The 23,184-nt window shown below is 55.9% G+C and overlaps 4 protein-coding genes across 4 annotated transcripts in view; 3 read left to right on the top strand and 1 right to left on the bottom strand.

The window, feature by feature from the left end:
• Window positions 1–1,534, top strand: part of NCLIV_057450 (conserved hypothetical protein) — a gene marked incomplete at both ends in the record, with an annotated part of 4,368 nt that extends 2,834 nt beyond the window's left edge. Inside the window, 2 exons of the mRNA XM_003885301.1 lie at window positions 1–237; window positions 701–1,534. The exon at window positions 1–237 is cut by the window's left edge and continues 53 nt beyond it. Of these exons, the coding sequence (XP_003885350.1) occupies window positions 1–237; window positions 701–1,534 (1,071 nt within the window). The remainder of the gene's footprint in view (window positions 238–700) is intronic.
• A 3,390-nt stretch (window positions 1,535–4,924) lies between these two features.
• Window positions 4,925–8,002, top strand: NCLIV_057440 (conserved hypothetical protein; the record flags this gene model as incomplete). Its single annotated transcript, XM_003885300.1, has 3 exons — window positions 4,925–7,038; window positions 7,284–7,356; window positions 7,865–8,002. The coding sequence occupies 3 exons, from the start codon at window positions 4,925–4,927 to the stop codon at window positions 8,000–8,002; spliced, it is 2,325 nt and encodes a 774-aa protein (XP_003885349.1).
• A 3,881-nt stretch (window positions 8,003–11,883) lies between these two features.
• Window positions 11,884–13,475, top strand: NCLIV_057430 (hypothetical protein; the record flags this gene model as incomplete). The annotated part of the gene is made up of 3 exons (XM_003885299.1): window positions 11,884–12,041; window positions 12,475–12,766; window positions 13,299–13,475. 3 exons carry the CDS (start codon window positions 11,884–11,886, stop codon window positions 13,473–13,475), a joined length of 627 nt encoding a protein of 208 aa, XP_003885348.1.
• A 1,329-nt stretch (window positions 13,476–14,804) lies between these two features.
• Window positions 14,805–22,475, bottom strand: NCLIV_057420 (putative WW domain-containing protein; the record flags this gene model as incomplete). The annotated part of the gene is made up of 2 exons (XM_003885298.1): window positions 14,805–21,637; window positions 22,040–22,475. The coding sequence occupies 2 exons, from the start codon at window positions 22,473–22,475 to the stop codon at window positions 14,805–14,807; spliced, it is 7,269 nt and encodes a 2,422-aa protein (XP_003885347.1).
• Between the last annotated feature and the right edge of the window lie 709 nt (window positions 22,476–23,184).

The raw sequence follows: 23,184 nt of genomic DNA, 5'->3' as shown, positions 1-23,184 counted from the left end.
CAGCTTCTTTGCCAAGATTGCTCTCGATCTGATTCCGCGTCACGCGCGCGCGTGTGCGAAGGCGAGGCGAAAGAGAGTTTCAGTGAGATTTCCAGGGACAAGAAGGAATTCTCTACTGGAATGCGAGAGGCAGAACCGAGCAGCCCGCGGCCAGTCCCACCTCACGAACCACCTTCCAGCTTAGGAATTCCCCGGGGGTCGGAAATGCGGGGACTGATGGCGGAGCTAGACGAAGAAGTACGCGTCAGAGGAGAATGACAAACATGAAGAAAGAGTAGAGAGAAACGAGCTTTCAGGAACCTCTTCTGGTGTCTGTCAAGGCGTTTCACTGGCACTGCGTAGTGACGCTTCTGGGAGTGGAAGAGAAGAAAGACGCCAATAGATCCATCGCTCTTTCTATACGAGTATATCTGAAATGATATATATATATATATATGTATACATGTATGCATACTTGTATATGTATGCGTTTACATGCACGTGAACACAAGATCTCCGCGGACGGTTGTGTGCATTGAAGAAGACAGCAACCTTGTTTATGAACTGGTGCTCGTTGTGTGGGTTGGTAAGTGAACGGTGCGGGCGAAGCTGCAAGGGAGAGGCGTTCCGCTTTCTCTGCCTCGCCCCCGCGTTTGTGCGATCTGCGTCTTCCGACTTAACACCCGCTGCTGTGTCGTTCTTGTGCTTCGTGGATGGACAGGACATTGCCTGGGACGACGACGAGACGGGGGACTCACAGGAAGCGACGGAGGGGGGCAATCCCCTTGCTTCCGTATTTTCCTCTTTGAGAGGGCCAACGCTATCTCCTGAATCGGAACCCGGCTCTTGCCTTCAGAACGAAAGTCCACGCGCTGCTCTTCTGGCAGTCGAGGTTTCTTCCTCTTCGTCTCCGACGTCTCCCTCTTCTTCCTTAGCTTCGCCTCCGCTCTCGTCTCTCTCTGAAACGCCTCGAGTCTCTTCTGCCGCTCCTCACCCTCCGCAGTCTTCCACTTCCCCTGAGCCGCATCAAACACTCGAAGTCGCCTCCACCCTTTCATCCCCGCTCGTCAGCGTCCCGAAAACCCATTCACCTCTCCCCCCGGCTTCTCCTTCCGATTGTCCCCCTGCTGCCGTTTGTTCGTTCTCAGCTGCCTCTTCCACCCAGTCGGCACTTCAGCCGTGTCCGAACGGCGGGCTGCCTGTTCATCTCGGTTCAGCGGCGCGTCCCGGCTCTCGTGCGCAGACGACGGACGCGGAGGTGAAATTAGAGAGGGACGCGCTGCAGGATGCATCTTCAACAAACCTCGGAGCTTGCCTCCCACGTCCGTCGTCCGATTCAGGACGGAGTGCATGTACACTCGAGAGGCCGGCTGCGACAGAAACACAGCTGCCTTTGGAGCACGGTTTCCACGTTGTCGTGTCGGAGGCCAGGTTTCGGGGGTGCGAAAGAGAGGCCCAAAGGCCTGGAAATCAGACACTTGAGTCAGACGGAGGCGACGAAGAGGACGCCGTCATCGGCGATGGGTGGGACGACGCAGGACTCGTCATTCTGTAGCACATCCACACGAGTTTGGACGTTTTCGTGGATCTCATGGGTGCGTTCGCTGCGTTCGCTGTTCTCCGCCAAGTCTTGGGAACAAACGTCTTCGACGGAAAGTGCAAACCCGCGGTCGGGCTGAAGTGCAGGCGTAGACCTACGCACGATTCGCGCTCACGTGACAGATATATGAGCAGACAGGCGTTGCCGCGGGTTGTCCCGGCTGCTGAACCTCTCCAGTCTCTCCCCTTTTTCGGAGCAGACGCGCCGGAAGACGGTGCGAATCCTGAAAAGGAAAGCGCCTGAAAAAAATATGCGTCCCTCCACGCACGTACCTGAAGTGGACAGTGCACACGTTTTCCCTTGCCTCTCTCACAGTGGGCGTCCACAGTTCCCTGGAAACTGCCGTTTGAAACATGACGGCTGTGGCGGAGAACCTGTACACTCGAACACTGTGCGGGACCTCCCCGCCGGAGAAAGATTACATTTTTCAGATAAACGGAACCCAGCCACAGAAACGTTCACCTAGCGCGTGCTAAGGAGCCAAGGCTGAATCGATTTTTCGATGGCACCAGAACGGAGCCCGTTTTTGTCATTTCGAGAACGTTTAAATGTGGGTATCAAGCAAGAGGGCCGACACACACACACACACACACAACTTGTCTTCTCGAGACACAAAGAGACCTCGTTTGTGTCTCGTTTTCTGGTAAAGAGCACGGAAACGGTGTCCGTCAGGGTCCAGCCTCGCCGGTCTGCGGTGACTAGACACCCCACGCTCGCAATCTCCACAGGGACTCGATGCGTTGTCTGGGGATCGACGGAAAACAGATCAAATGGCCGTTCGCTTGCGTGTCTCTCGTCATCAAAGACTATCGGGAGTTTTTTTTGGTAATTTAGACAGAGTGCCGTCCCCATTGTCAGATATCTGACTTCCCCCGACTGGATCTGAGCTTGCCTCTTGCGGAGTCGCAGCAGCGGCGTGTGGAAATCACACCCTTTTCGTTCAAAATGAGACCCTAACGGGTGCCTTTAGCGGTTCGGACAAAGCGTTTCCTTCCCCGGGTCTTTCCACAATTCTACACTTGCAGCTCCTGATCATGGACGCACAATCACGAGAAACGCGACTTGAGAATCCAACGACTTTTTCGGTAGAGTCAGTCCGAGCAAGCGACACTCTCGGGGTCGTTTCCGCGCAGATCGATCTGTTTGCTCGTGTAGACGCAGTGTACATCTGCAGAAGAATACATGCGCTACCTGGCAAATGTATATAGGTGTATTGATGCCTTTCTTCAACATATCTACATTTACAGATGTACTTTAGGAGTGACATATGTTGCATGCATTAATGTATGTATATATGTATATGCATGTATGTACATATATATATATATATATATATATTATATGCACATATGGCGTACCATGCGTTTTTGCTTGTCTTTCTTAGTGTGTACATCCATTATTTGTACACTAGGGTTCTTATCTCAAGGTGGTTCCTCTGTTCTTGAAGTTTCTTCTGTAGATGTTGTTTTTTTAACATTTCGAATTCTGTGGCGGGTCCGCCTGCAACACGCCCCGTCAAGAAAAGCTTGCTGAGTGTGCTCTGGCCGTCCGGCGGTCTGGCCGGTTTGTCGCGTTGCGTTCCGTTCGCGTTCTTTGGGGTTTGCAATTTATGCCGTCTCTTGCCGTCCCTTTTCGGCTGTCCTTTCCGCCTCGCTACAGAACGTGAAGTCTGCGGCGATCTGCGCCTTTCTCAGACGCCGGCTTCCGACTTTTTCGCGGGCCTCGTTCGCAGGCGAGGAAATCGGCCGACCAGCACAGCGCGCGCACATGCGTTTTTGGTGGACTCCAGAAGCAGGCTTTCTTCGTTCCGTTCTGTCTGACGTACCCCCCTTTCTTTCCCAGACGAAACGTCAGGATCCATCTCCTGTTTTCAAAACCGTTTCGGTCCGAGCCGCTCCACGGTTACGCGTGTGCACTGCGCCTGGCCTTCCGCGTTTTCTCGTTTGATCGCCGGGCGTCTTTGCTCGCGTGTCTTGTGGCTCCAGAGATGCTGGCGCACATCAACGCGCCTCCCCCGTTTTCGTCTTTTCCCCACGTCGTCGTGTCGTTCCTGTTCGATGTTCCAGACTCGTCCCGGCTCTTTAGCGGTCATACTTTTCCAGCGCGCCTTTTCCCTGGCTGGGCAGTCCCAGAGGCTTTCTTCCCTGGCGAGTTCCACGCGTCTGGGGGGAGATATTGGCGTCCACGTGGAGAGAAACACAACTTTTTCTTCCTTCACAGCCAGGCGAAAACGGCAAACAAACCTTTCTCAGCGAAGTTTTGCGCTCGCGGAGCCTTTCTCTCAGCGGTCTGTCTCTCGCACAGAAACGAGCAGACGCCCAAAAAGACCGAGCAAAAACCCCTCCCCCCCCCGCTGCAGTGTCGCCTCTTTTCAACCTCGCTAGAGGAGAGAGAGACAGTCTCTCAAAAAGATTCTCTTTCTGTCCTTGCGTCTGTAAACGCACAGATGTGTCGATCTACAGAGCCGCGCCGCCCGTCCTCGCATGTAGCAGCCGTTTTAACGTGGTCTCAATAGAACAGAGCAGGAAACATGATGGGCGAGCGTAAGGGGAAAAGAGACAACTTAGAAAGTCTTTGGCTTCCACTTGGCGGAGCGTTCTAAATGTGCCTCGGACCTCGCGCAGGAACCGTCCCCTGGACTGGTTCGTCTACTCGATCGTCGTTTCGACCCCGTCCTTGTCCGGAAAGCCTTCTGTTGCCGGTTTCCCCCGTCTCGTCTTCTTGCTGGTGTTCTCAGCTTTTCCTTTACACTTTGAGAAAGATCTCGCGTGTCCTTGGCCGAAAAGACGCTCCAGTGCCTCCGCAGGAGTTTGCACGTTTTTCTCCCACGTGTTGGGATCGGACCCGACGAGAGGCTTTTCCTTCCTGCAGGGAAGTCGACTCCTGTTTACGTTTTAAAAATGCGTTTCCTCCCTCCCCCACAGACAATTCGCTGAGAGAAGCAGCCTCCGTCTTCTCTCTTGTGCTTCTGGTGTAGCTGCACAGCGCTCAATTCGGCTTCTCTCGCTTCCTGGCAGGATTCCGAAGCACCGGGCTGCTGTCTCCACTCTGCTCTCATGTTGTAACTGTTCTGCCTTGTCTGTTGTTTCCTTCCCGAGCTGAGTAGAAGTGCCTGACCCGGCCCTACCGACAATCCAAGTTTTCCCTTGGCATGCGCCAGGCTGTTGTGGCTTCTCTGTTCGTAGTCTGTATCTTTCGCTTTCGTCCCTCCTGTGGGGTTTCATCTTTTCTAGGTAGCTGCTCTTTCGATTCCCCACTCTCGTCTCCTCTCCTCTCTTTCTTTTCTCTCTGTCTCTTTTCTCGTATGCCTTCTCTTTCGTGCTTGTTTATTCGCCGTCTCCGAAGATGAATGTTCCAACGCGCAGCAGCGACTCGCGCGCGTCTTCATCTCTTGTGTCTGAGATCGGCGCGACGTCGCGGGCTGCTGGCAGCTCGGAAGTTCCTGGAAGGAATGTTTTGCATGCGAAGAAACCGAATCTGCGATCGGGCACGAGTCGCTGTGCGAAGCTGAGGAATGGAGAGGCGGCGAAGGCGTCGCAGTCCAAAGAGGACGGCAGCCCGAACGGCAGCGGGCAAGAGCTCAGGCGGCGAGGCAACGCCGCCTCTCCGGGGCTGTCCGTACAATCGGCAGCGGCACGACCCTCGGAGACGCTCTCAGGGGGGAGGAAAGGCCAGGGAACGCACGCTGCGAAGCTGCTAACTGATTTGGGAAACTTGAGTCGGCGCGAGAGACCGAAAGCCGATTTTTCCGGGAAAGGCAGTGACGCCAAGCTCGCTCTTGCCCAGTCGAAGGGGGCGTTTCTGAAGCCTGTAAGTGACAGGAAACAGGCGAGTTCGCTCGTCTCCTCGGGCCAGTTCTGCTTCCTCGCCTCGGGTCCGGGCAGTGTCTATACACCGAAACAGAAGAAACCGGGTCAGAGTCAAGCGGCGAAAACGGCTGTGGGCGGGGCGCCTGCGGCCTCACTGGCCCAAAAGAGCGCAGCGGATGCGTTCTTTCCAGGCTCGTTCAGCCAGCCGGAACTCCGTGGAGACCCGCCACCAGAGGAGTCGGAGATCGAGAGAGGGGATGCGCGAGAAAACCTCCTTCCTGGTCAGAAAGGCCCCAGCGTCGACGCTTCCCCTCACGCGCGTCCCTGTCGCACTGGCTCTCTGCGTTCTGCCTGTGGAGGCGCCTCGACACTGTTGGACCCTGCACGGCCCCAGGAGTCTCTTCCTTCTCGGGATCCTCAGTCGACAGAGAGCGCGTCTTCTCCCTCGTCTCCTCTCTCTTCTCGCACAGCTGCTCGTCTACCTGGCGTCGCGTCTGCCTCTTCGTTCTCTTCCTCCGCCTCTTCGCTCTCTTCCTCGTTCGCTTCCTCCGCCTCTTCGCTCTCTTCCTCGTTCGCTTCCTCCGCCTCTTCGCTCTCTTCCTCGTCTTGCGCCTATTCGCCGTGTCGGTCAGTTTTCCACTTGCGGCGCAGTAGTACCAGCGTCTTCTCTCCGCCGCGATCGCCGTTTTCTCCCTTCTCTTTCCGTACCCACGGCAGCGCAGTGTCTCCGGACGGCTCGCCGTCCTCGTCGGCCCCGCTGCTCCCGGAGATGTTCCTCAACTTTGTCGACTCCGCCTTCCTCATCTTCCCTCCGTCCAGGGACAAGGCGCGCGCGGCTGCCGAGGAGATGCTGCGGGCGGCTGATCGAGAGGCCGAGCGGGAAGAAGGCGAGAAAGTCGCAGCCGCGAGGGGACAGCCCGAGGACGAAAACGGCGAGGGCGAGAAGGCGAGAGAAGAGCCAGCGAGGGGAGAGGCGAAAGGAAACAAGGAGAACGGAGAGACGGAAGACACGGAGAGAGAGGGACACTCTGCCAAGAGACGGAAAGTCCTGGGAAGCACAAACAAGGACGAGAAAGACAAGTCTCAGTCGACTGATCGTACAAGGTCGGACGCGGCGGAAAACGGAGCGGCCGCAGGGAGAGGAGACACCGACGAAACAAGGGAAGGCGAGACGGAACAGCGCACCGACTCCTCCCCCTTTGCCTCGAAGCAGACTGGAGTTCCGGGCGAACGAGGGTCCACGACTGTGCAGGATTCGCGACACCATGTCAAAGACCTGAACAATTCCCCGTTCTCTTCCGCGTCTCCTCTGCGGCACGACCCTCGAACGCAGTCTGCCTATGCGTCGCGTGTGTTTCCCGCCTGGCCCGGAGACGAGGCGCCTGCTTCCCCGGTTTCTTCCGTGTCTTCGTCTCCGATTCACTCGCCGCCGTCCTCGTGGCGCGGCTGGTGCAAACGACGGCGCACAGACGCACGCGCGCTCAAAGATTGTCTCCGCGAAGAGGGCGAGCGGCTCTCGGAGACCGTCAAGAAGCGAGATTTGATGCACCTTTTGCGGTCCACGAGCCTCGAGCTGCCGCATCCCAACCGCCACGGCGTCTCCCTCATCTACGGCCCGCGCGTTCCCGGAGACGATGGCTTCGATTACAGGTAAGGAGAAACGGAAGAGGAGAGCTGAGGACAGAGGTGAGAAGAAGGAGAAAGAGGTGGGAAAAAGGAGAAGGGGAGAGGAAAAGGAAAAGGAGAGAAGGCGTAGGCAAAGACCTCGCACCGCCGGGGTGGAGAGGACAAGGGAAAAGCCGCGGAAAAGAGGCAAGCGCGAGAGCAGGGGGGGGGGGTCTAGAGGTTAACCACCGAGCCGCGTCTTTGCACTTCGGTTTCCCTTTTGCGTCCAGGGTTGTTTACTGGGGCGAAACGGCGGCTTCTGTGCCTGAGGAGAAAGTCAGGAATCAGATGCGCGCGCAAGCAGTAAGTCGACGGGCTCCTGCAGAATATCCGTCTTGCACGCAGACGACAACATACGTATACATTCATGAAGCTACAAGAATATACACATATGCATATACATATCCAATGCCTACATACATACATACATACATACATACATACATAAATTTTCATACATGTACTCGTTTTCAGCCATCTGCGTCTTGCGTGTTTTACAAGGGAGGATACTATTACACACATATTTATGTATATATCAACGATTCACGCAGACGACCGTGCCGAGAGAGGAGAAGATATCCAAGATGCCACCCATATATATATATATATATATATATATATATATATGCATGTGAGTGTACCCCGATTGGTCCTTGAGTGTAGAGCCGCCTTTTGTGCTTGGAGGCGACTGGTGCCATCCGAGCGGGTGCGAGGATGAATGTCGAGGGCCCTTTTGCGCGGTTGAGTGAACAGCTGAACGCAGGAAGAGTCTCGTGACGGCGGATCTCGCTCTGGTTCTTGGTCTTTTCAGTTTCGGGAGCGCATTCGGAACCTCGCTCATCAGTCGCCGGACGGCATGTTGACTGTTCAGCAGCTTGTCCTCGATCTCGACATCAACATGAGCAGAGGCTGGACCCACTACGGGAAAGTCATCCTGGCAGGAAAGTGAGGAAATTCCCTCGCTGTCGAGGAGCAGAATCTCGGCGGGGTGCCGGGCGTCTTTTCATTTCTCAGAAAACTCGCGTATCTGCACGCCTCTCTGTGTCTCGTCGGCCTCTCTTGTGCGGTCACGGGAAGGTAGCGGTCGGCGACGAGAAAAGACGCTCAGTTCCTCAGACAGACACGACTTTGTATTCATAAAGATGTACAGATACACAGATTTACAAAGATGCATATGTATATGTGAGCATGAGGAGCTTGTCTTGAGGTCTGTCTTTCAAAGAGAAGAAACATCGATGTGCATTCCTAGTGTAGATGCACGTCTTTTGTTCGGCGTCTCGTTTGTTTTCCCTTTCCTTCCTTCTGTTCCCACCTTGCCTCTGTTCTCACGGTTTCTCTTGCCTCTCCTCCCCGCCTCTCCTCTCTCAGGAATGACCCCTACACGGAGTTTCTCCTACGTCGCCCTCGCAACGATTCGTCTTCCTCTTCTTCCTCTTCTTAAATTTTTCCTTCACCCTGCAAAGACGCGCACGCGCGTGGAGAACGCGTTCTTCCGTTCTCTGCTGAGAAAAGTCTAAGCAGAATGTGAAAGAGAAGGCATGCGGAGGTGGTCTGAACCCCTATTCACGTTTCCCTTTTCGGACGGTTTCCTCGCACGCTCTTTGTTTCTCTTTTGTCCTTTAACGTGCGTTTGCCTTGTCATTTGAAAACCAGGTCAAATCGTGTCCCTTTGTGAGGGCGGGCGCAGTCCTCTCATTTGTCTTTTCCGATTTCAGTTTCGTCTGTTCCTTCCTCGCCTCTCGTATTTGAAACGCTTCGCGATATATCCTCGAGAGACATGCCGGGATCAGCCACATCCTCTCGGTGTCTCGCGGTGTTCCGAATATCAATGTTTTTGCATGTGCTGCTGGCGATTTGAAGTCGCACACGTGCAGGAAAAGAGTTGATTGGCAACGAAACGGCCGGAAAGCGCGTCCCTGCCGTCTCTTTTGGAGAACACTTCTCACGACTTGACAAACGCGTCGTTTCACCCGACTGCGCATGCAGATACATATCACGGCAGAAAGTAGATAAAAACCTTGTTTACCTAAGGATTTCAAACTGACCTGGGGCCGCCTGACAAAGAGATGTCCTCTTTGAACGCGAACCCGTGGACATAGACAAATATCTATTCACCCATAGAGACATGCACAGATACGCATCTATGCAAAACGTGTACCCTTGCATATATATACCTATATAAATGAGGCAAACAAGCATATTCACATACATGTTTTTATGTGGATGTATAGGCATACGTATCGTGGTAACTCTCGAGTTTCGACTTCCTCAGCCGTCTAGAGGCGTCGTTTTCCCGCATCTGATTTGTGTTTCATCCGAATGAGACTCGCAGCATTTTGAGCTGTCACCTGTCCACATTTTTTCACAACTCGGGCCCAAAGAGGCGGGTGCCCCCATTGCCTTCAGGTTAGGCAATGCGACTCTGACAGAGCCTTCGGTGCACGGCTCTTGTGACGGCTGATCGCAAGCGCCCCGAGATGTGTGTGGCTGCATGGCGAAACAACGAAGCTGTTTGTTCCCAACGGGTGCGGACAGAAAACGCAATCGCGAAAGTTACCCGAATATAAGGCGAGCAAGATGGAGAGAGGGCTGCATGCCAAGAAGTTTCTTTCGGCTCGCTCGAGATGCAGCGCGCTCGCCAGTCTGGCAGATAAACTTAGAGAAGTGGACTTTCGTCAAAATAGAAGAAGATTGGGAAAATCGCACTCGACGAGAATGCCGGCTGAGCCGATGTTCGCACATGCAAACGTGTGGAAGCATAGTCATACCAATATATTTCTGTGCTTTAATAGAAAAACATGCAAAGAGATGCGGGTAATTATATATATATATATATATATATATATATGTTTATGTACATGCATGCACATAAATGCATACTCGGACGCTTGTCTCTATGTAACGCCTGTAGAAGGCGCGGGAGGGAGACAGAGTGACTGAGTCAGCCGTCGCTGTTTGGACTGCCTACAAAGCGACTTCCAACGAGCTCCTTGCGAGTCTAGTTTGAAGGGAAGACGACAGACAGTTCATGCTCTAAGCCGTGTGGCTCTCAAGGACAAATACCAGAAGCAGTCCCTGCACTCTGCTGCATATATAAAAATATATATGCAGCAGAGTATTGCCATGCATGTAAAATCCATATCTGTGCACGTCTGTGTCGACAGGCGTGGAGTAACGACGGCAGAAAAGTGGATGCTCATACCAATGCTGACCGACTTGCTTTTCCGCCTCGTGCAAGATGAGGAACAGGATAGCTCTGTGGATCTCCATTCCTTCATGTTGCCGACCTTTTCACATTCCGTTCTTCCCATCTATACCTTTATATATATAGATTTGTAGATTTGTATGAAACGCTATAATGTAATCTAATCCCAAATATATATATATATATATATATATATACATATATACCTGTGGGGGTACAGCGGTGTCGGCCTTCCCTTAGGCAGGACTCTTTCGCCTCTTCTTCTCAGCATACGAACAAGTTGCATTTCTGCCCGTCTTCTTTTTTGGCTCTGTCTCCCGGTGTTTCCTCCACCACAGGACTCCGTCTCTTCGGTATCTTGTCACGTTTCTGTTTCTGTGGAAGGCGGCAAAGGCGGGAACTTTTTAAGGGCAGTTCGCCCGGTTGTACGCTGGAGACCACCGCCCGGTTCCCCGGGAGTCTGTTTCCTTTCTTCACTTTTGTCTCTGCCCGTGTCGCATGCGTGTGTCTCCAGTCTCAGCGAGGCAGCGTGCTTTATAGCGTTGAGATCTTCTTCTCTCTTTCGGACAAGGCCCGTGAAAAAGTATGAGCCTGCTGTCTCGCGCGGTTCTCTTATCTTGTTGTCTCCGTCTCTCCCCACTGCGTTCGGCAAAGAAGCGAAAGTGGTCCTCTCGCGCCTTGATGGATATTCCCGCGCACTGAGTGCAGATCGTCCTCGCCGCGGAGAGCTGGAGACAGGCTGAGGCTCAGTAGCGCGTGCGGAGTTTGGGAGTGATGACCGGTTCCCTGGAGGCTCTCGCGAGGACCTAAGCGACACTGGAGCCAGCTGGGTTGCTTCCAGTTCTGCGCCGAACGAAGAGTCAGAAATGCACGATCGCCCCTGACGCCAGCGGAGCGGCTGACGCTGGTGCAGTGCTGTGTTTGGCCTGTTAAAAACATGTCCGCCAGAGCTGCCTGATGGCTGTGGCCTTTCGCCTTCTTCCTCCTTTGACGTCTCCTCTCTCCCAAGCCGTTCGTCTCCCGAAACCAATGCTTTTCGTGAATCGCTTCCTTTTCCCGAGCCCGATTCGGTCCGTAAAAACCAGTCGTTTCCGGTGACGGGGCACACGCGCGGCCGCTGGAGGGTATCTACACTGGACCTTCCGAGAGCCGTTTTCCCGAGTCGCGTCCCCTCGTCGGAAACCGAACTTCGGCTTTGATGGACGGACGCTTGCCGAACGCGATCGAGGAGCGATTGGTGCTTCTCGCTGAGATCTTGGCGCTTTCCACCGCGCGCCGCAAACGAGGAATGCGTCGCGTCCTGCAGACGCGCCTCGTCGAGTGTCTGTACACGTGGAGCGGCGGATGCAGCAAAAGGAGACAGGAGACTCGGGCCCAACTGGCCGGTGGCTGGTACGACCGGGTAAGGCAGCACGCGCGACCCGCCGTTTGCGCAGAGCCGGGGATCGGCAGCCTGCAAGGGGAAAAAGGTTTGCCCCCAGGACTGCGCGAGCCCGAGAGGATGAGCGACAGGAGGGAGAACATCAGGTGGGGCGAGACGCGTAGGAGTGGCTGCCTCCGGGTCTTCTTCGCGGCTTCCGCTGGAGAGTGCATGCGGCAGGTCAGGAAGGCCACGCTGGGGGGCAATGGGACCAACCGAGATTTGCCCGAGAGAGCCGGCGCGGGAGGCGGTGACAGAGTGCGAGGGGGAGAGAGCCGGCGTACAGGAGGCGGGGCGCGAAGACGCTGCTCGCCGAGAAGGCCGCGAGGCTCTGCAGGCAAAGCTCTCTTGCAAATACCGCCAGTAGGTTGCATCGAACAGGGGAAACCCAGTCACCGCGGAAACGGGGGGAGGTGGAAGGAACGCGAGGTCGGAGAAGCGAGGGGAAGGCGAAGCTGACGACGACCAGGGACGAGGCACGTCCTGAGGAGCAGAAAGCGACGCGTCGTCTCCCGACACATCGTTGGGGACTGCTGACTTGCCACTGTCCGTCAGCGACAGGCAGAACGCCGGAAGCAAAGAAATGCACTGCGTAGACAACGCCGAGAGCTCAGACGGGGCTGCAGAGGACGAGGACGACAATGGGAGACGAGACGGGGGGATTTGAAGAGGGAGCGAAGAGAGACATCCCGAGAGAGAACCAAATGGCAGGGGGAGTGTAGGGATTGCAGACTCGGAGACACCCCTCGGCTCGGACAGGGCCTCCGTCTTTGTTTGTCTCTCTGAGTTGCTCGAGACTCCTTCACTTCCTACACGAGTCGCTTGCGAAGGAGACAGCGGAGACTCGACGCCTCGCCGAGCCTCCGCACACGCCAGAGGGCCCGAAAAGCTGGAGCAACGGGTCTGCGGGCGCCCAGGGGAGCGAGAAAACGGGCTGCGCTGACGAGGCAGAGGAACACCCTGGCTCTTGTGCAGGCACAGTTCCTTTGCGAACGCCCGACTCGAGGTTCGCCGAGACGTGGGCGATGTTGGGGCACGCGGAAGACGAAGCGACGACGGCAGAGAAGAAGGATCGGCGGGCGCAGGAGGTGAAGCGTGGCAAGTGTTGGGGTGGCCGAGAAGTTCGCGGAGCGCAGAGAGGCGCCGAGACACCAGAGGCAAGAGAAAACGAACTGCTCTGGGAAAAAACGGAAAAAAAAACTCGAGAAAACTAGGGGCTTTGCGTGAAGCAGGTAAAAACAATTGTACCTACTGGCATGTATATACGCTTAATAACACATAAATGCATCTTCACCTGTACATGCTTCACAGCCATGCGGACGAACGATCGCCTATATATACACACATCAACGGCGTATGTACATAGGAACCTATCATGGCAATGTACATTATATATAGTGTAGCACTGGAGAAAGCGGGACATCTGTTTTGGTGGTCTGGTGGTGAGTTGGAATCAGACGGTGTTTCCCGTTTTCCCTTTTACCTTGCTGAGGCGTTCCAGGCTTTCAAATGTGTGTCGAGACACTCTCTTTCGTCGTTTAGTTGTCTAGCGAATTCGCCCTCCGTTTCCAGCGTTCGCTCTCGATCCTCTTCGGCCTCTGCGCTTCCGTCCTTCTTCAGTCCGGCGCTCTCGACGCCTTGCCGGTTTTTGCACCCGTGGGAGCGTGCACTGTGAAGCAGGAGGCTCTGACGCAGGAGTTTGCGTTGCGCGCTCAGCTGGGTTCTCCGCTTCTCGAGGAAGGGAAGGAGCAGAAGAAGGATTTCCATTTCGAGGGAAAGCAGCTGACCAACGGCTGACTCGTCGAGACGCTCCGGCGGTTTCGTCAAGAACGAAAAGAGGGAAGACGTTTCTTCGGTGTTTCCCTTTTCTGTCTGGTGTTCGCCAAAGGTCGGAGAAGCCCGCGACGAGGGAGGCGATCTCGTGTGCGGCGAACAGGCTTGGTGTGTCCGCCTCGTTTCGGTAGAAAAGACTTGGATTTCCCGGCAAACGATGCACGCGGAAACACTCGGCTCGGGCAGCGAGAGACCGGTCACGCTCTCGAGTGTCTCCTTCAGAGCCTGTAGGGCAGATTCTTCTCCCTTTTCTCTCGGGTCTTCTTTTCCGTCCTCTACTGCTGGTGCAGGCAGAAGAAGCGGAGACGAGGGTGGAAGCAGAGAGCACACGAAGGAGAAGGAAGACAGCGGCACGGGGCCCGCGTCTTCAGTCTTCTCGGCGCGCGGCGAAGACGAACAGGGAAGGAGGCTCGATTGTTGAATCTGAAAGAGCTGGCAAAGAGCGAGCGAGACGGAGACGGACATCGAGGGCCACGAAGAAGAGAACCAGTCGACAGGAAATCGACAGGAACCGGTGCGTTCGCCTTCAGTTCGCGACACGGTCAGGAAGAGTCTAGGCACCTCACTGTTTCTGTCGATGCAGGTTGACCATGCGAGGGGCTACAATGTATATACACTTTGATGTCTGCCGTCACGTCGCTTCTTCCTTTCTCGCCAGGAGCTCCGCAGCGTGTGTCGGAGGCGTCCTGCGCCCACCACGTCATACACGCGAAAGCGCCCCCGTCAAAATGCATGTTTTTGTGTGGCAAGTGCTTCCGAGTCTGTGTACCCCTGGTGCGTGGTAAGCGCGTACTCACAACACCTACGAAGCACAATCACTAAGGCCCCATACTCAATGCGTCCAACGGCAAAGTTTCTTTTGTGAAAAGAACTACACGGCCTCAACAACAACAGAAGGGAACGCCTATATATACATATATACATACGTATATGTATATGTATATGTATATATATATATATATATATGAAGCCAGTGTGCGGTCCCGCGTTCTGGTGACGTTTTGTAAAGGTAGCCAGTTCTCCCTTCTCCGTGTGGCTTTCTTGAGTCCACATGTTTTGGAATTCGTCCCGTCTATCAGTTTCTCGCTGTCTTCCACTGAGGCAAGAGACGACTGCCTGTCACACTGTGTCACTCTGCCGCCCAAACGCCTCTCCAGAGTGTGTCTGTTTCTCTGTTGGGCTGTCTCTGTTTCGAGACGGTAGCACCAGGACTGCATGCGTTGTCCGAGTGTCTTCTCAATATCAATTCAGCCTCTCTACAGAACTCGCAACTCCTTGCAAAACGACTCTTTGTTACGCGCTCTGTTTCTCTGCGCGAGTCGTCTTTTTTCTGAATTCGACAAGGAATGCCGAGAGGGCCGGCACTCTCCTGAGATGAACCTTGCTATTCTTGTTATTATTCTCTCCCAAGAGAGCATGCATTGGATGGAGATGCATCCGGCGTCGCTTCGATCCGCAGCTTACCCGGTGGACCGTTTCTTTCAGTTTGTCGAGTTGCGCGGTCTTTTCAGCGCACGCTTCTTCTCTCTTTTGCAGTTTCGCTTCCTCCTCTTCTTTCTGCTGTCGCCACGCGGCTCTGTCTCGCAGGTTCGCTTCGCGTTCTTCCTTCTCTTTTTGCCTCTCGTCCAGCATCTGCATGTTCAAACGTTCCCGCTCTCGTGCGTCACGCTCCCGCGCGGCCTGGACTTCCCTCTCTTTCTCGCTCAGCATCGCCAGGTGCACAGCTAACTCTTCCTTCAGGTCTTGGACCTCTTCTTGCATTTCCCGTTCGCGCGTCTCGAGTGCTTCACTCGCTGCGGCGAGGCGTGCCTGCTGACTCGCCGCCTCTTGCCTCAAAACCGCGACCGCCGCTTCTTCTTCTCGTCTTCTCTGCTCGTCTTCCGCGAAACGCGTCTCTCGAGCTCGGATCTCCCGCTCGAAGGACACGAGTTGAAGATACTTCCGCTGCAACTCTTCTTCCCGATCGCCGACCGCCTTCGCTCTCGCCTCCGCCGCTTCCTTCTCTCGCTTCTCTCTCTCTCTTCTCGCGTCGTCTTCTCTCCTCTGGGTCTCTCGTCTCTCCTCGAACGCCCGCTGTTCCCGCTCTCGTCTTGCTTCGTCCTCGATCCTCTCTGCCTCTCTGCGTCTGTCCCTTGCGTCCCCCTCTTCCTCTCGCTGTTTCACTGCCGCTTCGCGCGCCTCCACCTCTGAAAGCCGGGCACTGATGGCGAGTTGCCGCGCATGCAGCTGTGTTTCGAGGGCCTTTCGGCTGCGTTCGGCCTCGGCTGTCTCGAGTTGAAACGCGACGAGACGGGACCGCAAAAAACTGTCGCTTTCTTGCAAGGAACGCTGGACTTCTTGAAGCCGCGTCTCGTGCATCTCCAGTTCTCGTTGCCATGATGACAGGAGGCGCCGCTGCTTTGCGATCGCCCTCCATTCAGCTTTCACGTATTTCTCGAATTCTCCGGCATTGCTAAAGCCGTCGGCGCCTCGCTCTCGGATCGCCGCTCCGCTCTCGCAAACGGCATGCGCTTCGGAGGAACGACTGCTTGGACCTTCGTAGGGAGACGACACGTCCTTCTCGGACACCGGTGGTGTCGTTCTTTCTGGATGCTCCTCGCTTTCCTCTGTGTCTTCACACGAGAAACAACACCACTCAGGAAACGACGCTCCGCGTCTCTCATTTTTTGCGGAGGTTTCGAACTCGCGTGTCCCCTTTCTTTCCTGTCTCGCGGCGGCTGCAAACCAACTCAGAGGCTTGTCCCGCTGGTTTGCGCCATTCTCTTCCTTCCCTTTCTCGGCCGCTGGAGAAGCGGCCCCGCAAGCTGCTCTGTCTGCGTCTGGTCGGTCTTCTGTTTCAAACGGAGACTCTCCCCTGTCCGCCCCACTCCCTCTCGGAGAGTCTCGTCCTTTCTTCCCGCTTTCTCTCTGCAGAGCCTGCCTGTCGGCGACGCGTTTTGTCTCCCGTTCAAACGACTTACCAAGGGGGATACGGTCTCCTCTGCGCGTTTCCCGTTTCTCTCTCCTCGAGACTTCTTTCGTTTCATCTTCGTTCCCTTCTGCCGACACGGATCTCCCTCTCACTGCCGTTTTCCGCGATCCAGCGCTTGTTTCCTCGCCCACTGAATCGCACCCTCGACCATGCCTCTGGCGACAACCCGCCTCGCTCTTCCCGTCCACATTGTCTTCGTTTCCCCGTCGCCCCTGCTCTTCTTGGTCTTCTCTTTTTGCCTGTTCTCTCAGAACGCGTGCAAGCTCAGCTTTGGTCTCTTCGGCTTCGCGTTTCAACTCAGCGTCTCGCGCTGCAAGACGAGACAACTGCCGGGCGTGACTTTCTTCCTGCTCTCGGCGACGACGCAGAGCCGCAGCCAGTTCGCGTTTTGCCCGACGCAGTTCGCCCGCCAGTCGCCTCTCCACCTCGTCTTTCTGCTGAGCAGCAATCTGCCTTTCTCGCTCAAACACGGTAGCCTTTACGTGCGCCGTCTTCCCAAAAGACTCGCTCGTCTCGGAAACAGAAGAAGCGACGCAACAAGAGGAGACAGAAGAAGAGGAAGCAGAAGACGCGGAAACAGAAGAAGAGACAGCCGACGAAGACCGAGCGGGAGAGTTGTCGGGTTCTGCCGTTTTGCTTCCATGTTCATTCTCTTCATCATTCGTGTGTTTTGGATGTTCGCACATCCTTCCAGGATCCCGCGCAGCCGCTTTCGCGTCTTCGGATTCAGCGGCGGAAAGCAAAGAAGCGGCTGCAGCGCGTCCAGCTGCGCTCTCGCTGAGGCGCGACTGTGGGGAAAATGGAGCATGCGACAGAGGAGATCCAGTCGCCCTTTCGTCGACGGGACTACTCAAGGGAGCCCTGCTCTCGTCTCGTGTCTGAGCCTCGCTGAGTGCCGGCAGCCTTCTTTCTTCAAAGCTCCCCACCAAACCTGGCGGATCTCCTCGGTGCGTTGCCGCGGAAAAAGAACAGTCTCGAGAGACCGCAGTCATCTCGTTGCCTTTTCTGCCTGCCTTTTCTTTTTCGTCGACGTGTACTTCTTCTCCGTGTTCTTCTGACTCGCCGTCTTCTACTTTTATTTCCCCTCCCTTCGCATCTGCTTCAAGTTCTTCTTCTGCATGTATCTTCATCTGAATCTTGGCGTCGTTGAGACGGCTAGGGGCCGCTGGCAAAACCGGATCCTCAGGGTTCGTCTTCTCCGCTCCGTCCCAGAGAGAAGACGAACGCGGAATCGAGAAGCGACCGCTGTCCTCTTCGCTTTGGAGACACTCGTGGCTTCGGAGAGAGCTGAGCGAGGCAAACGTGGAGGACGACGCACAGCGGAACGCCGTCTCTTGCGGTCTCCTTCGCGGGGCGTCTGCCGCTCCATCGGCGGTGCCAGCAAGACCAGCAGAAGGAAAAGCGTCTTCCCCCACGGCGGAAAAAGGCAGAAAATCTGCAGGCAAACCGTCGCTAAGCGTCGCCTGTGAGGCTGATGGATCGTCCCTTCCCCGCTTTCTTCGGGCTGCCGCGGGCGCTTCCTTGTCAGTTGTCGAAGATATCCAATCGGCCAAGCTGCATGCAGAGCCTTCGTCGGGGTACGAGAAAGCCTGGGAAGAAAAATGTGACTGCTGCAGAGAGGACGACGGCCTAGAGGCTTCCTGGCGTATCCGTCGGTCTTCTCCACTTCCGTCTCGCTTGGTGTCCTTTCCGTCGGTTTCACTTTCTGCTTTAAAGGATTCCGTCTCGACCGCGTGTTCTGGCCTCCCAGGTTCTCTCGGCAATTCATCGAGGCCTTCTCGGTTTCCACCGTCTTGCTCCTTCTCCCCGCTCGCATGCGGCTCGTTCTCCACATATGCTTGAGCGTTTTCTCCTTCCTCTTCCCCGTCCCGCGTCTCCTCTTTCCTGTCTTCGATCGGCCGCCCGTGCTCCCCTTCTCGCCCGTCCTCGTCGCTATGTCGCTGCTGTTCCTTTCCCTCCGTCTTCTCTCCTGTCGGCCTCTCCTGTGCGCGTTTCAGTCCCTCTCCACAGCCGGCTCTTCCTCGCGCATCTCCTTGCATGTCTTCTCTGCTACCTCCGATCCTCTCTTCCTTCGCGTCTTGAGCTTGAGAAAGGAGAAAGCTGCAGGTGCCTGCATGCTCGCGCGTCGCGGCGGCCGGGGCCAAGAGACGACTCGTGAGAAGACTGTTTCTCGCGCCGTCGTCTTCCTCGTCTTCTGTCTCTCCTAGATGTCCCAGGATGCTGCTCGCCATTCCCTCTTCTTCAAGGAGCGTGACATTCTGCCTTTCTTTCACTGTTTCCTTGCTTGCGTCTGACTCCACGTCTCCGCGCGTCTCCAGACCATCGCTGTCTCCTCTGGAGGAGCTCTCCTCTCGGTCCGAGCTTCTCCTTAACAGGCTCTTCCCAGGAGACGCAGGCGTTTGTGTCTGTCTCCGTTCGTGAGTTCCGTTCGCACTCTCCGCTTCGAATTTGCCTATACACCCCAGCAGTTCTCGCTCTTTCTCCTGTCCATTTCGTCCACGTCTTCTCTGTGGAGTTTGGTCTTCTTCACCGTGTTTTTCGCCGGCGTTTCCGACGTTGGCCTCTTGGCGCGCCTCGCCCGTCTCGCCTGAGGCTCGCCCCTCCTCGCCTTCCGCCCTGACTTCGGGGTGTTTCTCCGTTTCGTTCCCGTCGCCTTCATCTCCTTTGTGCTCTCCTTCCTGCACGAACGCGATTTCACCTCTCCCCTCCCGAGTCCCTCCCGCACCGACACCAGACAAACACGAGACAGAAACAGAGGCGCAAGAGGGACAAGAGACCGAAGAAGATGACGAGGAAGAGGAAGAGGCAGTCGACGAGGAAGGAACAGAAGAAGAACAAGACGAAGAACAAGAAGCACAAGAAGAACAGGAGGAACAAGAAGAACAAGACGAAGAGGAGGAGGAAGATGAAAAAGAGCCAGGAAAGGAATGGCCCTGCGTCGGAGTCGCGGGCTGCGAATTGACAGCCGAGACAGTTCGAGAAGCAACGCGCGAAGCCACGGTGAGGATTGGGATCTGAGGCGAGCCGAGCATGCTTCGCAGGATATGCCACGGCCCCTCCCGACAAGAGGCGGAAGACGATGGACACCAGGCGCCAGACGCAGAAGCGCGGGGGGAAACTGAACGCCCCAGAGGCGACAGAATGGCGGGGAGGGCAAAGTCGCGTTCTCTTTTGGGACGAACGCGGGGCGGGTCCCCGCCGTCTTCTCCTTCTCGGCCCTCCGCAGTTTCCTCCACGTCTTCGAGAAGAAAAAGGACATCCCCTTCACGCTCTTCGCGAGACTGACAGGCGCTCGCGGCCTCTTCCCGTCTGACTTCGGCCTCGCCTTTTCCCGGCTTCTCCGCGCCTGCTGAACACACTCGAATGCGCGCATTCTCCCTCTCTGCCTCCCCCGCCGAGTTTCTTCTAGGGAGAGAAGAACACGGTGAAGAGTCGAAGAAGGCCGAAACATCCGAGGAGGAACAGCCCGAAGCTGCAGGCGGAGTTGCGGGTTGATGTGCGTTCGAGAGAGGCGCGAGAAACTCTCGGTCGCCATCGAGTTCACCTTTTGTCTCGCCGAGTCGCGCGGCCACCTCAACTCTCTCCAGGCCCCGAGGGCTCAGGCCTATCAAGGGGGAGAAGAAGGAAGAACTCGCAGGCGAAGCAGATGCGTGCGGGGAGGAACAAACAGAGCACGACGAGGGAGGAGACGAACAAACATGCGACGTGCAGCTAGACCGCGGAGATACGGTGTGTCCAGAGGACCACACTCGCCCAGACTCCGTGTCTGACGCTCTGACGCTGAGAGGCCTTCTTTTCCGTCTTGCTCGCCAGCACTGAGCATCTAGAGCAGCTAAGGGTGTCCCAAGAAGCGCGTCGAGAACTTCTCCGTCTCGGCTGTCTCTCACTTCAGCGGCGGGTCCAGCGGCGGCTTCGTTTTCCGATGTCTTTTCCTCTTTCGCCTCCAAAGCGATCGCGAGTCTCTGCTGTCCGGTGCGGTCGCCCTCTGGCGCGTTCGCTTCGACTTCCGGCTTTATCTCTTCATTGGCCACCGTTTCGGAATTGCAGAGAGAAGACGAATCATGGTTGTCTTTCGTTTTCCCCGCAGGCGTCTCCGCCTGCGGGGTGCTCCGGTTTCGTGCGTTTCGCGACTCTCTCGCCGCGCTCGCATTCGGCGGAATTGGGCTGTCTGGGCAGGAGAGCTCAGCAGGGCCCACGCCGGAAGACAGCCCAGGAAGAGAAGGAAACGGAGAGCCTGGAGAAGCCTGAGAACGCGACGAAGCACGTGAAGACGAGGGAGAACGCGGCTTTTCGCCATCTTCCGAAAGAAGACGCGGCACAGAGATAGGCGCAACCTCGCCTTCTTCAACCTCGCTCCCCAAGTCTTCCTCGAAGAGGAAAAAACGTTCTTCGCGCTTCCTTGCGTGCTCCGAGTTCTTGGCGCCGCCTTTTGTCTCTCGTCTTCTGTGCTTCTCGCCTTCGCGGCCTTCGAAGTGTTCTGGGCCTCTCGTCGCGAAAAGCGGCCGAGGCGGCAGCCGACTCTCATCCGTCATCTCCCCTTCTTCTCGCGCTCCTTCGAAAGGTGCGAAAAACTTGAGCGCTTCTCTGTGGTCGCCATTGTTTGCGTCACCACGTTCGGCCAAAAGGTCTCCGTTCCATCTGAGCGCGAGCCTGTCGCCTTGTTCCTGTTTCTCTCCATCGGTGACGTCCGCCTCGGAAGCAGCGTCCCAGCTTTCCGTCTCTTCGCCTTCCTGACGGGCTGTCTCCTCCGGGAGCACCAGCTGGAGGCTCTCGTGGAATGCCTCGTTCTCTCGCTCTTTCGCGACGAGTTGAGCTGCTCTCTCTGGATCTGCCGCCGTCACGTCTCGTGGAGACGCACACAGGGCGTCGCTCGCCGAGTCTCCGACTCCACAGCGCTGAGAACGCGCAGCCGCGAGCTTCTCTCGGAAAACCGCGTCGACGGGGTTCTCCCACGTGCTCTGTTTCGTCGCGAGGTTGCAGAAGAAAACCGCCCCGTCGCGCCTGCTCTGGCAGGCGACCCAGGGCGAGGGAAGCGGCGCCTTCAGGCACTCTCGGGCGAGGGGAAGGAAAGGCGCGTCCTGGGGGAAGACGAAGCCCAGCTGGCGAGCGCAGACGAGAACGTCTCCGTCGGTTGGAGACCACGCCGACGACCGATCTGAAAAGAAAAGCGGGAAGGCGCAAACGCCGAGGAACCGGCGAGCAAGGTTCGAGGGAACGCCACGCAGCGGGAGGAGACAGAAGAGGGCAGTGAACGCAAACGGCGGAACAGGGACAGAGACGGCAGACCAGAAACGGAAGGTGGAGAGAAGAGAAAGGAGAGAGAGATGGAAGGAACAAGAGTTGAAAGTGAGAGAAAAGAGACAGGGACAGAGAGGGAGGGAAGGGGCCGGCAAACGGGGCACACGCGGCTGCCGACGAAGGGAGGTGCGGGTGTCGCTTTGTAGGATGAACGGACACGGAGAAGAAAAGGGACGAAGAGAGAAGAAGAGAAGAAAGAGACATAAGAGAGGGGTTGACTAGAGATGGGAGGGCTTTCCTGCCTGTGCCCGCACCTCACCTTCAAGAAGCACAAACTCAGGGTTGCCTTCCTCTTCTTCCTTCTCTCTCTCGTCTCCCTCATTTGACTCCTCGCTGACGATGGGTGAACCTTCACTTTGAGAACAAGGCGAAAAGAGCACTTCGTCCTCTCCTGGTTCGTTTGGTCTCGCGTTCTTTCCGGTCAGCTTTGTCCCCCTTGAGCTCTCTTCTTTCCTATATTCTTCATTTCTTCCCTCTTGTTCACTTTTGCTCTCCCTAGTGCCTTCTTCCACGTCGCCATGCCTCCATCGAACGCGTTTCCGCGCTGTATCTCGTCGTGTCTGTAGCTCCTCGAGCTCCTCCCCAAAAGCCTGCTCCAGCACAGTTTTCACTCTGATTTTTTCCTTCCTTTCGCGCAGAGCAGGAAGGACAACAGCCTCTGGTCCTCCTTCCGCGCTCCCAGCTGCTTGTCCCATCCCTGGAAAAGGATCGAGCATGTTGCATCTGTTTTCTCTCTGAAACGGGAGCTCGCGAACGGTTTCTGCAGAGCCTCTGGCGTTGCAGGTTCTGCGAACGGGAGAGATGAAGATGAAGAGGACGAGAAGGAAGACGACGAAGCAGAAGAAAGAGTGGAAGAGGAGAGATTGAGGGAAGAAGAGAATACCTCTGGGAGGATTTCCTGGTGGGCTTTATCATCCTCCAAAGCATGCGAGAAACAAACGGACGTTACCTACGCGGGCCATCGCTCCTCCGACATTCCTAGTTGTCCCCCACGCTCTGTCTCTTTCGCTTTTTGTCTTGCTTTCTTCCTGTCCTCCTCTCATCCGTTTGTGTGTTACTCTCCTTTCTCTCGTTTGCTCGTTATCCGCTCTTTCTCCTTGCCCCTTCCGTCGTTGCCGACTACGAGCTCAATTCAGCCGAGTCAAGTGTCGCGTCCTGTCACCTAAGTTTCTTCCGAAAAGAAGGACCGGAAAAACAAAAACTACGCAGACCGACTTACCCCCCCTATCCCGCGTTTATTTGTTAACAAAACCCGAAGAGAAATTTATTAAAATTCGACTCCAGGAACTGCTTCTCTCAATGGGGCCCTCTCGACAGCGACTCTTTGTCTTGATCCTGTCTGCTAGCCAGCGAGTCATATACATAGAACGCCGACCGGTGGGCGACAGATTTCGGCGAGTTTTT

The sequence above is a fragment of the Neospora caninum genome, chromosome XI (assembly GCF_000208865.1).
Source record: "Neospora caninum Liverpool complete genome, chromosome XI".
Classification (NCBI taxonomy): Eukaryota; Apicomplexa; class Conoidasida; order Eucoccidiorida; family Sarcocystidae; genus Neospora; species Neospora caninum.
This window is presented reverse-complemented; position numbering and strand designations above follow the sequence as displayed.